The sequence below is a fragment of the Anser brachyrhynchus genome (genome assembly GCF_964034855.1).
Source record: "Anser brachyrhynchus genome assembly, chromosome: 3".
In the NCBI taxonomy this organism is placed as follows: Eukaryota; Metazoa; Chordata; class Aves; order Anseriformes; family Anatidae; genus Anser; species Anser brachyrhynchus.
The window spans coordinates 10,676,934-10,690,316 of NC_137696.1; the positions used below are offsets into that span (position 1 = coordinate 10,676,934).

At 58.0% G+C, this 13,383-nt stretch overlaps 2 protein-coding genes across 3 annotated transcripts; one reads left to right on the forward strand and one right to left on the reverse strand.

The window, feature by feature from the left end:
* The first annotated feature begins 368 nt into the window (after positions 1 to 368).
* On the forward strand, positions 369 to 3,650 carry THBD (thrombomodulin). Its single transcript, XM_080586101.1, has one exon. It carries the CDS (start codon positions 510 to 512, stop codon positions 2,166 to 2,168), a length of 1,659 nt encoding a protein of 552 aa, XP_080442227.1. The 5' UTR covers positions 369 to 509; the 3' UTR covers positions 2,169 to 3,650.
* SSTR4 (somatostatin receptor 4) lies at positions 3,605 to 7,839 on the reverse strand. 2 transcript variants are annotated; one of them, XM_080586103.1, is made up of 2 exons: positions 7,049 to 7,839; positions 3,605 to 6,865 (listed from the first exon to the last, which is right to left on the reverse strand). In XM_080586103.1, the coding sequence occupies exon 2, from the start codon at positions 6,388 to 6,390 to the stop codon at positions 5,191 to 5,193; it is 1,200 nt and encodes a 399-aa protein (XP_080442229.1). In that variant the 5' UTR covers positions 6,391 to 6,865; positions 7,049 to 7,839; the 3' UTR covers positions 3,605 to 5,190. The 2 variants fall into 2 exon arrangements, with proteins under 2 accessions (XP_080442229.1, XP_080442230.1); XM_080586104.1 differs by having other exon boundaries at positions 3,605 to 6,443; positions 6,715 to 7,839.
* Between the last annotated feature and the right edge of the window lie 5,544 nt (positions 7,840 to 13,383).

The window sequence follows — 13,383 nt, forward strand, 5'->3', positions numbered from 1 at the left end:
TTTCTTTTTCTTTATTATTTTATTTTATTTTATTTTATTTTATTTTATTTTATTTTATTTTATTTTATTTTATTTTATTTTATTTTTATTTTTATTTTATTTTATTTTATTTATTTTATTTTATTCTGTCTCTTTTTTTCTTTTTTTCTCTTTTCCTTCCCTCCCCCGCCCACCCCTGCGGCACCCAGCCCTGCCGCCCTCCCCCCGAGGGGGCGCACACCGCCCCCTTCCCCCCCAACCTCATCCCCATCCCGCGGGAACGCCCGGGCGGGCCCTGCCCGGAGCCTTGCGGCGCGGGGGGGCCGGGCGGGGCCGGGGGGCGGCGGGGATTTACTCAGAGCCGGGGCCGCCCCCGCCGCAATCCCTGGGCGCAGCGGCGGCGGCGGCGGCGGGGCCCGTCCCCGGAGGCGCTTCCTTCCTGCGGCGGGCGGCCGGGCGGGCCGGGGCGCCTATAAAGCGGCGGGCGGCGGCGGGGCCATGCCAGAGATTTGCCGTGCCGGCCGGCCGCCATGCGGCGGCTCCCGCTGCTGCTGCTGCCGCTGCTGGCCGGACTGCGGCCGGCGCCGGGCGAGCCGGAGCCGGCGGAGGCCGCCCCGTCGGGGGCGCAGTGCCTGGAGCACGACTGCTTCGCCGTCTTCTGGGCGCCGCTGCCCTTCGCCGCCGCCAGCGCCGCCTGCGAGCGGCACGGCGGGCACCTGATGACAGTGCGCTCCACCGTGGCCGAGGACGCCATCGCGCTGCTGCTGCAGAACCGCGGCGGGCGGCTGTGGCTGGGGCTGCGGCTGGCCACCCCCTGCACCGAGCCGGCGCAGCGGCTGCGCGGCTTCCAGTGGGTGACCGGCGACAGCCGCACCGACTACGCCAACTGGCAGCCGTCGGGGCGCAGCTGCGGCAGCCGCTGCGCCACCGTGTCGCGGGAGCTGCGCTGGGAGGAGCGCGGCTGCGAGGAGCCGGCCGACGGCTTCCTCTGCGAGTACAACTATCCCGACAGCTGCCCGCGCCTGCCGCCCGCAGACGGGCTGCCCGCCGCCTACCGCACGCCCTTCGGCGTCCGCGGCGGGGACTTCCTGGCGCTGCCCCCCGGCAGCACGGCGCTCATCCCGGCGCTGGGGCTGGAGCTGCGCTGCGCGGCCGCGGGCGGCGGCGGGGGGCTGCGCTGGGGCCGCGCCGAGCCCGGCGCCTGGCCCTGCCGCCTGGCCGGCGGCGGCTGCGAGGGGAGCTGCGCCGAGCCGGGGGGGCGGCCGAGCTGCTCCTGCCCCGCCGGCAAGGCGCTGGGCCCCGACGGCCGCGGCTGCGCCTCGCCCTGCGCCGGGGCACCCTGCCAGCACCACTGCGTGCCCAACGGCGACACCTTCCTCTGCATGTGCGAGGCCGGCTACCAGCTGGCCCCCGACAAGAGCAGCTGCGAGGACGTGGACGACTGCGCCGTGTCGCCGGGGCTGTGCGAGCAGGCCTGCATCAACACCGAGGGCGGCTTCGAGTGCCGCTGCCACCACGGCTACGAGATGGTGGAGGGGCGCTGCCAGCCTGTCTCCAGCTGCTACGCGGCGCCCTGCGAGCACCGCTGCGAGGATGTGCCCGGCGGCTACCGCTGCAGCTGCATGCCTGGCTATGCAGTCCACCCGCAGGAGCCCGCCCGCTGCGTGCTGTACTGCAACCGCAGCCAGTGCCCAGCCGAGTGCAGCTCGAACACCCGCTACTGCTACTGCCCAGAGGGCTTCGTGCTGGACGAGGCCTCCAGCAACGACACGGTCTTCTGCGTTGACATCGATGAGTGCGAGATGGGCTTCTGCGACCACAACTGCACCAACCAGCCCGGCAGCTACGCCTGCCACTGCTCTGACGGCTATGTGCTCGTCGACAGGAACCACTGCCAGGAAACCCAGACGGAGGATGGCGGGGGCTCCTCAGGAGACTTTGAACTCTGGACGCCCGTCCCCAGCCGTGGCCCACCAAAAATGGAGCACCTGCATCCCGGTGCACTGGTGGGCATTGCCATGGGCGTCCTGTGTGCGGCCCTGGTCCTGCTGGCCGTTGGGTACCACCTGGCCAAGAAGCGCTGCCGGCCACCCGCCTCCATGGATTACAAGTGCGGCAGCCCCCACGAGAAGGAGATGGGACTTCAGCAGGTGACCACGGGCTGTGCCGCCTCTGGCCAGAAACTGTAGGGAGACCGGGTGGGACGGAGTGAGAGGGAGGTGAACTGGAACTGGGTAAAGTTTATTTTCAACTCCCCTTCCCCCCCCCCCCCCCCGGTTTTGTAATGATAAAGAGAATTCAGGAGAAGCTGTGATCACCCCCTCCGCCAAAAAATATGTGCTGCTTTTCAGCCAGCTCTTGTGAACGTGTGCCGCAGTGAGCGGGGAGGGCTCGGGGCACGCTGCCGCGCGGTTCCCATTTCTGCTCCCTTTCCTGAGCCCACGGGCGGGGAGGCTCCAGAGGGGAGCTCTGCTGGAGGAACAGCCCCGCTTGGACCTGACTTGAGCTCGATACGCCTCGCCACGGGGTGAGAGCACGCGCCCAGCAGCTGCCTTGAGGACCTTGGGCTGTGGGAGGTCGTCTCGCCTGAATTTTTCCTCTTCTTGGCCGGAGAGCGCTGCAGGCTGGGGATGAAGGCTTGTCCAGGGTGAAGAGGAGCTGGGATGCTCCAGCTTTTGTCTAGATTTGGTTTAGTGTTTTAAAACTGATAAATGGTGGGAGAAGGAGCACGGGTCATTTGGTCAGTACTTTGCCTTCCCTCTGTGCCCCCGTCACCCTCATCGGCAGAAATTTTATCGCTTTTTTTCTCTTCCCCATTTTTTGCGTATGTATCTCTGCGCAGCTGAGCACTTTTCTAGTAAAATCACTAGGGGCAGCAGGCACCCTGCTGGGTGTCATCATGGGGCAGGGGGGAACGCTAATTTCTCTTCCCTCTTACCATTTTGGGGCTTTTGGGGGGTGCAGAGGTTAAAAGGGGATACTGAGAATGCCAGGGTAATTTTTTCCGTGCTAGGGAGGGTCGTTTTCAGCACCATGAGACCATGCCTTGTGTTCTCTGCACGTCTTCCATCGTTTTCTGCCGCTGCTGGATTAAACTGCTTGTTACAGAGCAACTTAACCCACCCCTCCCGTCCGCAAGCTTTTTTCCTGTTTTTTTTTTTTTTTTTTTTTTTTCCTCCCCCTTAGTTTTAGTCCAGGGCTGAATCTAATTCATGTCGAAGTTCAACGGCAAAACTTCCTAGTGGCGTTTGCAGGAGCAGGATCCGACATGGAGCTGGAGGAAGATCCAGGGAAAGTGCTCTGTGGGGTTTTCCTGGGGGGTGAGATCAGGGGCCGTGCTGCTGGGGCTGGCGGTGCGGGTCCAGGAGCTGTGCCGTGGTGAGCGGTGGAGCCAGTGCTGAGGGCTTTGGGCCCTGTTTTGGGGCTGGGAGTTTGGGGTCAGGGCTGGAGGGGCTGTGCCCCCCAGCGATGGAGCTCCATCACTGAGACAAACACCAGCTGCGCGCTGCGTGAACTGTTGCTTTCCTCGTGTAAATGGTTGACCCCACTGTTTTATAGACCCAGCACGTGTGTAAATATTTATTTATTGGAAATGTACCCTACGCAATGCACAATCACGTTGTGATTTTGTGTGTAGACCAATAAAGCTTTTACTGTCTGGTTTATAGAAATCTGGGAATGAGCTGTTCTTTCTCCCCTTCCCCAGCCTTCCCCGCCTGGCAGTCGACATCTCGCAGCTTTTCCAGGGGCCACAGGCTCCAACAAAGCAAAAAAGGAGCTGCGGGCTCTTAGCAGAGACTCGGGCTGAAAGCACGCCCTCCTGGTTTTTTCACCAGCAGGATTAAAATAGAAGGAATGAGCCATAAATAGTGGAGAACAAGAATAACGTTAAAAGGACAAAGTTATAACCAAACAAGCTGGAAATGGCTAATTTAATGCTACCTCAGTGCAGCCCAGTCGGTGCAGCTCCAGCGCCGGTCTTCAGTTCCTATGGCTATGTGCTCAAGATGCCCTTGAGGGCGATGCTTGTCTGCAGCAAATGGAGCAAGCAGGGCTCCGGTCTCCCAGGCTTTCTTGTGGAAAGTGCCATTTGGGTCCTGCATTACCAAAGTCCTTTTCCTGGGGAATTTTTAGGGGGGGAGGATTTTCTGTTTATGGGACCTGAAGTTTATCCTTATAGATGAAGGTAAGCTCAGGACTCCTTGGCAACTGCTAAAGCTTCTGCTGAAGCTGCTGTTAAATTTGGCAGGTGCCTTTTTTTGCCATCACCTCCGCTCCTCGAGTCCACTTTCTGCCCCGTGAGGAATAGAAGCCCTGCAGCAGCTTGCCAGCTTGGTCCTGTGTGGCAATGGTGAGCCCAGGCATGTGGGACGGGGCGCATCCTTGCTGTGACAGCAGCCTTGTGTCCCCCATGGGCAGCAAGTGTCCCCGCAGCCTGGGCATGGGGCTCATGCCTAACTCTGCCCTCCCGCAGCCCCCCCGAGGCCAGGACCTGGCTATTAGCGCAATTACTCGCCCGGTGTCAAGGGGCCACAGCGAAGGCTCCTCGGTGGTGAGGGCGATAGCAATGATGACTCAGCTGAGGCTGTTAGCTGTATGACGGGCCAACGTTATGGCTTTTTATTTCATTGGACTGCACAGCACTACTGGAGAGCGCAGAGAACCGGGGGGGCGCCCCAGCCTAGCGCCTCGAAAAGCAGGGGTGGGAGCAAAGTCATCAGCAAAGTCGTTCTGCAGAGCAGCCCCCGCTTTTCCCCAGGGGGAGACGGCCTGGCTGTGCACATCCTCACCCCGCGGCTGTCCCCGCTGCCTGCCAGGGGATGGGAAGAGCTCGGGGTCTCTCCTCTGTGTTTGACAGAGGGCCACGTCTTCTCCCCAGACCAGTGGGAGAACTCAAAGCATTGTCCCCCATCGCAGAGTTCGGATGCAGCGTTTCCAGCGGCCCCTGGTCACCACATCCCCACAGGGGCAGGGAGCTGCAGCGCAGCGGGGATGGAGGGGCCATGCGTGTCCCAGGGGAGGTGCCAGCATCCGGGCTGCAGAACCGGTGCCACTGCCGGCACAAACCCTGCGCAGCAAAGCCAAGCACCAGCTGCCCTCTGGTGTCCTCCCGCCCAGGTGCGCAGCCATGGGGACAGAGCTGAAGGGGTTTGCCCCCTCTCCGTCCGGGATCCCCTTTGCCAGGGTGATGGAGGCTGAGTGCAGGGCACCCTAGAAGGTGGTGGTCTTGGCCAGGAGGGTGCCAGGCTTGCAGCAGGGCTCAGGGTGTGCAGGCTCCTGCTGGCAGGGCAGCGGTGGGCACATGCAGCCCTTGCCCTTGTCGTTACCCCGGGGCACGGCACAGTAGTCGAGGGGCTCTTCCTCCTCCTCCTCCTCCTCGGTGACCCCCGCCTTGGTGTGGCAGCAGCAGAGGCTGGCGTCGAGGCAGCGGCGCAGCACGCCATGGAAGGAGTGCCGGAAGTTTTCTGAGAGGAAGCCATAGAGGATGGGGTTGGCGCAGCTGTTGGAGTAGCTGAGGATGAGGGAGGCGTTGTTGACCGTGGCATCCAGGCGGCCAGGCAGCAGCAGGTTCACCAGCTGCACCACATAGAAAGGCATCCAGCAGACCACAAACATGGCCACCACCATCAGCACTAGGCGTGTCAGCTTGCCCTCGGAGCGCCGCCGCTGCTGCCAGCCCACCCGCTGTGCTACCGCCCGCATCTTGCCCACGATCAGCAGGTAGCACAGCCCCATGGCCAGCACCGGCAGCAGGAAGCCCAGCAGGGTGGTGTAGACCACGAAAGCAGCTGACCAGGCTGGGCTCGGCCACAGGAGGTTGCAGGCCACCGCCTGGCCGTCGCGGGTAGTCGCCGTGCCTGCGAAGATGGGGATGGGCGAGGCCACCAGCAAGGAGAGGAGCCACACGCCCCCATTGACCATCTTGGCCACCCGTGGGCGGCGGTAGGTGGCCGCCCGCAACGGGTGCACCACGGCGATGTAGCGGTCCAGGCTGAGCACTGTCAGGCAGAAGACGCTGGTGAACATGTTGAGCCCGTCCACACCCAGCACGGTGCGGCACAGCGCCCGGCCGAAGGGCCAATGGTGCAGGGCGGCCGAGGTGGCCACGAAGGGGATGCTGAGCATGAAGAGCTCATCAGCAATGGCCAGGTTGAGCAGGTAGATGTTGGTGGCCGTCTTCATCTTGGCGTAACGCAGGATGACGAAGATCACCAGCGAGTTGCCCAGCAGCCCCAGCAGGCACACCAGGGCGTAGATGCACTGGATCACCACCATGCCGGCGATCTCGCCTGCCCTGCCACCCCACGCCGACAGCCCCTGCAGCCTGCCAGCCTCTGCCGAGGCTGTGCTGGTGTTGGGGGGCACCTCGGAGGCGGCCCAGAGGGGCAGCTGCTCAGCGTCGACACTCATGCTGGGGGGTGGCCCATGGGGGGGGGGGGGACACCGGCGGGACGGGTGCCAGCCTGCAGGCAGGGTGCAGGGCAGAGAGAAGGAGATGGGAGCTGCGGCGTGTGGTGGACGCGGGGCTCACTCCCCTGCCAACCCCTCAGATCGTGGCCGAGGGCCCCCGTGCCCCCCCAGCCTGTCTGTCCCCTCCCTGCGTGCTCCTCAGGGCAGCAGTGTTGCACCCTGGGCCACCCTCCACCTTAAGGAACCTGTACAGATCCTAATGGTTTCATTAAACCCCGCCGGGGGAAGCAAGCAGAACGTGAAAGCAATCTGGAGATATTTTACCTCTCAATCCTCCAGGGATTGAAAGACCCCCCCAGCCCGCTGCTGAGGGGCAGCGGCGGGCGCTGCAAGCCGCACTGGTGAGGAGCTCCAGGGGCTGCTGGCGAGGTAAAGTCCTGCTTGACCTGGATCAGATGACCGGCAGGATCCGAACCTTTTAAAGTGAAAGACAGACCATGCTCTCCGGTTTTGAATGCAGGCGAGTCTCACTCGCCTGCATCACCTGTGCCATGTAAATAAGCTTTCCCATATGAATAAATAAATACATATATACATAAAAGCCAATTTCTGATTGATGCTCTCCACTTGCCAATCCAAAACAAAGCACCCGACATACCCTTCTCCCTTCTCTTTCAGGTTCGCGGCGTTCCTCTTGCTCCGGCCGTGGCCGAGGGAAGTGCGCTCCCGCCCGCTGCCGTCCCCAGCCCGCTGCGGAGGCGGGGATGCTGCAGTCCAGCACCGCGGCAGGGAGGGCCTCGTGCCCCCTGCATCGAGTGGGGGCTGTGGGGGTCCCCCACGGGTGGGAGGCGATGGAGGCCGGTTGCCCTGGCGACGGGAGGGAGGCAGCGCGCCCCCCGCGCTCACTCCCGCATCCTGCCGCGCATCCCTCATCCTGCTGCGCATCCCGCATCTTGCCACGCATCCCTGTGTGGTGGCTGCCACGGCTCCTGCCCAGGTCCGTGCCCCCAAACCCGGCCTTGGGCAAAGAGCTGGTGGAGGAGGGTGCAGAGAGCGGTGACGCACCCAAAGCCTCATCTGAAATCAGAGCCTGGATGGAATTCATGGTGCAAAGGGCAAAAGGGGGCCGTGAATAAAAGGGGCTCAGAGGGCTGCAAAGCCTGTCCCGGCCAGGCTGAGCGCTCAGTGTGACACACAAGGTGTTTTCTCCCCAGCTTTGGGTAAAAATCAATATTTTTTTTAATAAAAGTGCTCCCACTGGGACCTGGCAAAGCATCAGTGCTGCTTGTGGCCACCACCCGCAGGGACTGTCCTCCTGGGGGCTGAGCTGCAGGACAGGGTGGGAGGCAACCCCCAAAAGCAGCACAGAGCCCTGCAGCACGTGTGCGTCGCTGTGACTTTCTGATTTATCTGAACAAAGCTAACCCACACGCTGTCACTCCCTCCTGCACTGGGACATCACTGGAGCAAAGGAATTTTTTCTCACTTGCCCGCATTTCGTGCTCCCGGGTCCCTGCATCGGGCAACCTCCTGTGGGAGATTCTGGGAAGTCAGGATGGAGCGGAAAGCTGACAGACAGCTGAGTGAGCGAGCGCATTTGTGTGTGGAAGGGATTTTGGCCACAGGGAGAGGGATATTGATAAATGCATATATTATATTACTGAGAACAGGCTCTATGTGCATGGGAACGCAGGTGCGTGTTTCTTCTTGGTGCTTAAATATACAACCATAGTTAATTGTGCAGCTGGCAAAAATTTTGGTGAGGACATCCTGGCTTAAATTTCACAGAGGTGGAGAAGCACAGCAGGGGCTGGTGCCCACAGCTGCAAGCTGTGCAGCAAGGGGTGCCGGAGGGGGGAGAGCAGTGGCAGGTCTCCTGTGCCCATACAGGGGCTGCCTGGCTGTGCGCAGAGGACTGGGGGGGACACGGTGCTCCAGGGGTTCCGGTTGCAGACGGCGACCGGAAAGTGTGTAATAAAACAATGAAACCGCCTGCGGGTTGCATCGAGACCGTCCACCTCCCAGGAGGAACAGGAAACTTTTAAATGCTCTTTACTGTAACGGAGGAAGCTCCTTAGCGGCGAGCGGGACTTTTGCTCATATCAGGCTGCTGGTACCAGTCCTTCTGTGGAAAAGGTTTGGGTGGGGAGGAGCAAAACTGCTGCAGGAATGGTTAATTCTTAAAATAAAGCGCACCCCATTTCCACCAAGGTAGCATGAAGAGGTATTTTGATAGGGAAAGAAAACCAACCCCAACTCGAAACCCACGGCCTGCAGTAATAAAAGCTGTCAAACGCCCATGCTCTCCCCAGGAGCTTCACTGCAGCCATCAGCACCATGGGGGCAGTGGTGACATCCCCTGAGGCACCGGGTCCCAGCAGGGCACACAGATCCGATGCCTCTCTGCCATAGGGACACCAGCTCGAAGCCAGATCCCAGCCGGGCTGCATGCAGCTTTGCCCAGGGAGCATGGAAATGAAGGGGAGCTTGCATGCTGATGGTGGGTGGGGAAGGCAGGCACCCCCAGTTTGCACATGGGGACGATTTTTTGGATGCTGAGCATTCACCCAGCTGAGTTTGCAACCCACTGACTTAAAGCCCTGTAAAAGCAAAGCTGTGCACTTTTTTGGTCATGCCCGATGTTGGGGGCAAACGCTGCAGAACGCTGGCTGCACGTGTTTGCGCTGGCATTTTCCCCTCCAAAGGCAGTGTACAATCACCGCTAGCTAAATATTTGTAAAGCCCAGCCTCCCCTGCCAGGTCTCCCAACAAAAGGCAGTCTGTGCCTTCTTTTTAGTGGCTGCAACGAAAAATCCACGTTGAAATACAGCCAAAAGAGGTAAAAACAGCCAAGCCTGGCCCGAACGCCTAGCCCACTGTCACAGGCGAGGAGGGAGCAAGCAGTACATTGTTGTCCCCATTGGCGGTGCCACTGGGATGCTTTGCCACCCATGGGGTGCAGAAGAACCGGGGTCAGGTCTCCTGCGATGCTTGCAGGGCGCTTCTTGCCCCACAGCCCCAGCACCCCTCTGCGTCCCAAACCACCACAGAACAGCAGCTTGTTGTTGCAGGGCCTGGCTACCTCTGCGAGCTTGGCCAGACCCGTCCATCGGAGGAGCAGCCAAGGCACACAAATAAAGCAAAATAAAGTAATCCTTTTGGGCTGGCCCAAAGAGAACAAGTCTTGCTCTTCTCTGGCCCATGGGAGAACCCAGTGAAATGTAGTGCTAGCTAGAACAGGCCTTGTTTCCTTCCCTTTTAGGAAGTTTTTGTGTTTTATTTATTTATTGGTAATCTTTCCTACAAAAAGGGAAATGTGGTTTCAAAGTGGAACAGGTGAAATATTCCAAATTGAAAATACCTGACACGTGTTTTAGAGTAGCCCCTGGCTATTGCCCCGTGCTGCAGGGAGGGTTCCCAGCCGTGCGGCTGGCAGAGCTTGCAGTGGGCCTGAAGGTGCTGCCTCTCGCCATGACAGCACACGGCTGCACCCAGCAGGAACATCCACACGGCTGACAACATGTGCTTGCCTCGAATTAGGCCAATTTCCATGCCTCACTGTTGATGCAGACGCTCCTCATAAGGCATGTATCATTTCCTTCAGTTAACGGTCCCCGTGGCTGATTACCTCATTATTACCAGCTTACGGCTGGTTTCTAATCAGATTTTCTTTCCAGCTTCATTTCCAGCTGCTGGGTAATGGCTGGAGGTGGAAGGATTCCGGGTGCCCCTAGGATTGAACATCCCTTTTAGCATGTAGGGTCATCCCTTTAGTGTGTAGGGACATCAATGTTTAGCACATAGGTACCCCTGGGCTGGGCTCATGGTCCCACTCCTCGCTGCCGCTCTCCATGTGCCTCTGCCTCCAAGGCAAAGCTCCCGGCAAGGTGCTTGAGCTGACGCAAGGAACCATCGGCAGCCGACAGCGGGAGGATGCCTGCAGCAGTGCCCAGCACTGCGATCCTGGGGGGGAATGCAGGGCTCCCCCGTGGACTAGAAGCAATGCTTCCATCTCTTCTCACTGTAGCACAGATGTGAGATTGGAGCATGCAGAGCCTTTTCCTTCTGCAGAAGCACAGACATCCAGACGGCACTCGTGTTGTCTGGCAGGGCCTGGAGCTGGCCTGCCAACAGCAGATTCATTCGGTTCTCATTTAAACCCATGCCCCTTGGTTTTGTTGCTGGACCACTCTCCTGTGGCTAACGGGCAGCCAGGGGTGCTCACTGGGTGCCTGGGCCTGGGGGAGTCTCTGACCATGTCCAGCCTGCGCCCTGCATTGCCCCAATCCCCCCGGGGGTGCAGCGCCCTGCTGCAGCTCGGCAGGCGGCGTCCGGCCCGCGGGCTGTGAGCTCCGGGGCTCTGCATCCCAACTGCAAACTGCAGCTGCTTTGTCAGCATCCAGTAGCTGCTTTCTTTGCTAAAAATAGGCTAATCCCTGCAATAAGATCTGAATTAATATAAAAGTGACATTGCCAAACACACATTTTCTCAATTCTTAGCCTTTCTAGCTTGAGCATAAAACCCAAGCTCCTTTGCTTTGCAGCCTTTAAACATATTTCCCTCTGGTTTCACTTAGGCAGAAGCCAAAAACCTGCATATACTGAGCTGTGCGGCTCCGGCCGGGACAGATGAAGCAGAGCTGGAGCGGAGCAGACGGCTGCGGGGCTGTGGTGGGGCTGGTGCTGGGGAAGAGGCAGCACAGATGGCTCGCCCTGACAAAGCAGCGGCTAAGGACAGCTCGCCCTGAGCCCGTGGCGTGGGGGGCTGCAGGGAAGGAGGAAACTTGCTGAAGTGTAAATATGGGCTGGAGGTGGTGCTGAGGTTTGGCTGGAAGTCGCTTTGTCTCTGCCTGCGACAGCTGGCTTCATAAGTAATAATAATATAATGATCACCATATTGCACATGTATCGTAAAGTTATATTAATATAATAATAATAATTCACAGGTTAGCAGGAACTTGGGGCAGCATCCCTGGGAAGAGGGATGGCCAAGGCTGCCCAGTGTGCCCAAAGGAGCACAAAGGCAGGTTTCTGCACATAGTTTTACTACAGCGTGGGCCAGCCAGGATTTTGTCTGAATTGATATAACATGCTGCCTGGAGAGGCACGAGCCATCACCAACCGGGTCCTTGCAAGCCAATCCATGCACAGAGCTACAATTTCAATTATAAAAAATAAATAAATCACAAAATCGGGTAATGTCATTACCACTGGAGCAGGATAGTCAAGCACAGAAGGAAAAGAGATTTAAAATATATTAAATCATATTATAGGGAGGTTGTTTTTTGCTGCTTCCAGTTTCTTGTGGGAGCAGCCATTGCACTGCATATCCCACCCTTTCCCCCAGGCAAATCTGTGTTTTCTTCAATTATTGTGTTCCAAAAGAGCTGGCAGAAAGCCAGTGGAAACCTATGACATTCAGACATAAGCTTTAGCCTCCTGACTGCACAACAGTGCCGCCTCAGAGGTGGAGGCTCCTAAAGCCCTCCACTGGTGACCGCTCAAAGACGTGGGAGTGTGCATGGCCGTGTCGAGAGGTTCAGAGCTTGAAGCAATGGGCAGCAGCAGAAAACTCCTGTTTTTTCCCCAGTCTCAAGGAGGCTGTGCTTGGAGCTCCATCCACTTCCCTTTGAAGGCAGGGGGAAGGCCCCATCCCCACTGATGCACTCAAAACCTGGCATTGCAAGCAGTATTATTTTCACATTTTCCCCTGAAAGCTCCCCCTTGCAATTTGCTAAATGAAAAGCATGTTGCTAATCCTGGATAGAAGCACTCCATAAAGCCAGGTATGTCTTTATTCCTCCCTCTCTCTAAACTCCTCCGAAGCCTTTGGGATTCAGAGTTGGCTTTTGGGGTGGCAGCAGCAGGAATGTGGATTTTGCTGCACCTGGAACCTGGACCCTCCGTGGCCGAGTGCTGCCTCCTGCCGAAGCATTAGCCTCAGAAAGGGGAAGCAGCCACCAGGAGTGGTGCTCAGCACGCGTGGCGCCGTGCAGCGTTTGGACATCTCCCACGTTTCATGCCTCATTTTCAGGGAAAAAAGCAAACAGCAAGGACTGAGGTTCCAGCTTTGGCGCTTCTGAACCAAAGGCTGTCAGAAATGGGAAAACCAGAGTGGTTTATTAGGGAAATCTTGCAGTGATGCATTTCCTTGATTTTATTTTGTTTTATTTTGCCCATGCTTCCTTCTAACAAAGTAAAAGCAATGAAAAAATAAGTTTGCATCAGGCTCTGTCCTGAAGGCCATTTGGTTGTCACACTCCAAAAATGCTCACTGAAAACCTCTGCCAAGCTCTGTTGCCAGAGGATAGGACGTTATCACTCATTATTCCATTCTCCTGCAGCACACAGCTATTTCTACAAATCACCTTTGTCAAAAAAAAACAAACCCACATTTAACATAAAAGTGACAATAGAGTTCATGGAGATGTAAACCATTTCTCCAGGGTTTAGGATTTCCTGGCAGAGCACACATATCCTTTGTTTCTGAAAACAAGGATCAGCAGAGAGCACCACACCTTTGGGCGGTGCAATGAACTTTACCGGCAGCAAGAGCAGTATGTGCCGGGCCGCGGCTCCCGCTCCACTCTGCGCACGGTGCCTCTGGCTGGGCCTCCATCCTGCCTCCTCCTTCGCAATTCAGACCAAAGCCAATATTTTGCATTTTTCACTGGTTTTGGGCAAACACGCGCTCCCCCTGTGACCAGCAGCGGGGCACAGACTGCAAAGCAAAGCACTCGGTAATATGCTGGTGACCTTGATTTGGGCACAGCAGAAGCAAAAGCTGAGCTATTGGCCCTGCAGCTGCTGCACCATCACTGTACCACTTCACACACCTATTAAATATAATATATATAATGGTATATAAGTTGTTTTTACATCCACCTGCACCTGCTGCCGGTACTGGCTGGCAGCCTCAACTCAGGGTTCGTGGATGCAGCAGCCCCATCTGGCTGCAGGCTGGCTCCGAAAATAGGGGCGAGAGGAGGGAGG